General features: G+C 52.5%; 1 protein-coding gene across 1 annotated transcript; it reads left to right on the plus strand.

Annotated features, from left to right (window-relative positions):
* The first annotated feature begins 884 nt into the window (after nt 1-884).
* LOC124605929 (cuticle collagen 40-like) lies at nt 885-1,265 on the plus strand. Its single transcript, XM_047137886.1, has one exon. The coding sequence runs from the start codon at nt 885-887 to the stop codon at nt 1,263-1,265; it is 381 nt and encodes a 126-aa protein (XP_046993842.1).
* The last annotated feature ends 2,612 nt before the right edge of the window (nt 1,266-3,877 follow it).

Here is a 3,877-nt window from a genome sequence, read left to right on the forward strand (position 1 = left end):
ACCCAGACACCTTAGACAGAGCAGCTAGCCCAGGCACGTTAGTCTGCGTGGGTAACCCAGTCGTCTTGGACAGTGCAGCTAACCCAGGCACCTTAGACAGGGCAGCTAACCCAGGCGCCTTAGACCGTGTGGCTAACCCAGACACCTTAGACCGTGTGGCTAACCCAGGCTCCTTAGACCGTGCGGCTAACCCAGGCGCATTAGACCGTGCGGCTAACCCAGGCGCCTTAGACTGCGTAGCTAACCCAGGCGCCTTAGACAGTGCAGCTAACCCAGACACCTTAGACAGAGCAGCTAGCCCAGGCACGTTAGTCTGCGTGGGTAACCCAGTCGTCTTAGACAGTGCAGCTAACCCAGGCACCTTAGACAGGGCAGCTAACCCAGGCGCCTTAGACCGTGTGGCTAACCCAGGCTCCTTAGACCGTGCGGCTAACCCAGGCGCATTAGACCGTGCGGCTAACCCAGGCGCCTTAGACTGCGTAGCTAACCCAGGCGCCTTAGACAGTGCAGCTAACCCAGGCACCTTAGACAGAGCAGCTAGCCCAGGCACGTTAGTCTGCATGGGTAACCCAGTCGTCTTAGACAGTGCAGCTAACCCAGGCACCTTAGACAGGGCAGCTAACCCAGGCGCCTTAGACCATGTGGCTAACCCAGGCACCTTAGACCGTGCGGCTAACCCAGGCGCCTTTGACTGCTTTGCTAACCCAGGTGCCTTAGACAGTGCAGCTAACCCAGGCACCTTAGACAGCATGGCTAACCTAGACACCTTAGACCGTGCGGCTAACCCAAGCACCTTAGACTGTGTGGCTAACCCAGACACCTTAGACCGTGCGGCTAACCCAGGCACCTTAGACAGTGAGGCTAGCCCAGGTGCCTTAGACCGCATGGGTAACCCAGGAACCTTAGACAGTGCAGCTAATCCAGGTGCCTTAGACAGCGCAGCTGACCCAGGCACCTTAGACTGTGCAGCTAACCCAGGCTCCTTAGGCTGCATGTCTAACCCTGGCATCTCAGACTGTGCAGCTAATCCAGGTGCCTTAGAGAGCACAGCTAACCCAGGTGCCTTAGACAGCGCAGCTGACCCAGGCACCTTGGACCGCACAGCTAACCCAGGCGCCTTAGACTGCATGGCTAACCCAGGCGCCTTAGACAGTGCAGCTAATCCAGGTGCCTCAGACAGCACAGCTAACCCAGGCACCTTAGACAGCACAGCTAACCCAGGTGCCTTACACCGTGCAGCTAACCCTTGCAGTGCCTCACACTAGTCTGTGTACCTGAGAGGATCTCAAAAAACGTCATTGGCCCTGTTGTCTGACATCCACCCTATAGCCCGAATCTCGTACCTACAAACTTCCATCTGCTTGGTCCAGTGAAGGATGCACTTTGCGGGATGCAGAACCTGTAAGATGGGAACGTTAGTGATGGAGCAGGTCGTTGGCTCCGACGTTGACCAAAAGAGTGGTACCATGAGGGCATACAGATCCTCCCAGCAGGGTGTTGTGAGGCCGTCGCATTGAACGGAGATTAAGTTGAAAAATAGGGTTTTGTAGCCAAAACAAGTGGGGAATAATATGGTGTATTGGAAACCTGAACAAAACCAACCTGCTTTCAGAAAAGAAATCTGTTGCATTACTTACTGTACGCACCTCGTATAAGTATGAAAATTTCTAAGACGACCAGTCCGCAATATACTCTCGTTACTAGATAAACATGGTATTTGCAGAGGTGTATCTTACTTTAAATGTTGTGTCTCTGTGGCTCAATGTTTGAGCTAGTAGCAATTGACAGCGTATAAAACCGTTCATTAGCAGTTCCACACCTGTCAAGGAGTAGGAAAGGCCGCACGTGCAACGGACAGCGCGTTTCGGCAACGACCCGGAGCCACCCCCAGCTGTGCCGTGGGGGCGGGCAGGTGGGCACCGGCGCGTTATAATCGACAGGCAAACAAGCCCGCCGGCATTGACGGCCTTACTTAGCCAAGTTGTGAGCGGGCAACAGGTCTGCCTCCTCCTGGCCTCCCGGGCCGCCCGAAACTAGCAGGCAGGCAACCGAGGCGCAGGCGCTGCTGCTGCAAGTTTGCCAAGTTGGCAGCAGTGGCTGCGACAGCGCGCCTGCCGATACTAACAAGTTGCGCCCCGCGCCAGACTTGTTCATCAAGATTAATGTTGCGCGCGGAGCCGCCGTCAGCTGGCTGCAGAAACAGCACCGGCGTTGCCGGCGCCGCGCAGCTTTTACTCGCCCCACACCGCCGCATTTTGCTTGGAGGGTGACGAGTGACTCTGTGGATGTCAGGGGCCAAAAGTTATGTGCTACCGGGGTATTAGGATTTAAATGCCGAACAGCATGTTAGTACCGTTGTAGAACGAGACAGTTATGGCCTGTAATATCGTACAAAATTATCGAAAATAAAAATAAAAAGTAAGATACCAGAATGTCTCTTCTACGAGAGTAATCCCAAAAGTAAATGGGTCAAATGGCTCTGAGCACAATGGGACTTAACATCTGAAGTCATCAGTCCCCTAGAACTTAGAACTACTTAAACCTAACTAACCTAAGGACATCACACACACATCCATGCCCGAGGCAGGATTCGAACCTGCGACAGTAGCTGTCGCGCGGTTCCGGAATGAAACGCCTAGAACCGCACGGCCACCGCACCCGGCCCCCAAAAGTAAGGTCTCCTATTTTTTATAAGTACATACACCTATTTATATCTACAATGGTTTACATCAGTTTACAGCTTGAACATTTAGCTATTTTCGACATAATCACCATTTCTGTCGATGCGTTTTTGTAGAAGCTGTGGCAGTTTTTGTCTGCCCATGTCATACCAACTTGCCGTCATGCTTTGTAGAAAGTTTTGAACCTCTTCTTTCACCTCGTCTTCGGAGCTGAATCGCTTTCAGGCCAAACGATCTTTTAACCCAGGGAACAGGTGATAGACACTGCGGCGCCAAGTCAGGACTATAGGGTGGGTGGGTGATTACGTTCCACTGAAACTGTTGCAGGAGAGCAACGGTTTGCCGAGTGATGTGTGGGTCAGCGTTGACATGGAGAAAGTGTACGCCTTTGCTCAACATTCCTCTTCTCCGGTTCTGAATTGCCCGTTTGAATTATTTCAGAGTCTCACAGTAAAAAACGGTTCAAATGGCTCTGAGCACTATGGGACTTAACATATGTGGTCATCAGTCCCATAGAACTTAGAACTACTTAAACCTACCTAACCTAAGTACATCACACACATCCATGCCCGAGGCAGGATTCGAACCTGCGACCGTAGCAGTGGCGCTGTTCCGGAGTGAGCGTCTAGAACCGCTAGACCACCGCGGCCGGCAGAGTCTCACAGTACCTGTCAGCGTTAATTGTGGTCCCAGTGAGCATAAAGTCGGCCAACAATACCCCTTTCCGATCCCAAAAAAAACGGTTGACATGACTTTACGTGCAGACTGTGTTTGTTTGAATTTCTGCGGCTTTGGCGAAGAAGGATGCCGTCACTCCCGCGATTGTTGTTTGGTATCAGGTGTAAAGTGGTATGCCCAGGTTTCGTCACCCGTGACAGTTGAGTCCAGGAAGTTGTCCTGTTCGGCTGCAAGGCGGTGAAGAAATGCGCGGGAAGCATCAACTCGTTTCCGTATATGGTCCTCATTCAGCATGCGTGGCATCCATCTTGCGCACACCTTCCGGTAGTTCTATGTTTCCGTTAAAATTCTGTGAGCGGTGCTTCGGGAGACCTCAGGAACCAACGTGCAGAGATCATCCAGGGTGATCCGCCGATCTTCACGCATGCTTTGCTCAACCTTCAACACTGTTTCCATCGACATTGACGCTCTCACGCTCCTCTGTTCGTCGTGAATTTCGGTCCGGCCAGCTGAAAACT

The sequence above is a fragment of the Schistocerca americana genome, chromosome 3 (genome assembly GCF_021461395.2).
Source record: "Schistocerca americana isolate TAMUIC-IGC-003095 chromosome 3, iqSchAmer2.1, whole genome shotgun sequence".
NCBI lineage: Eukaryota > Metazoa > Arthropoda > Insecta > Orthoptera > Acrididae > Schistocerca > Schistocerca americana.

Coding starts and splice junctions, on each gene's coding strand:
- LOC124605929 (XM_047137886.1), top strand. CDS start 885: ATGGGTAACCCAGGAACCTTAGACAGTGCAGCTAATCCAGGTGCCTTA.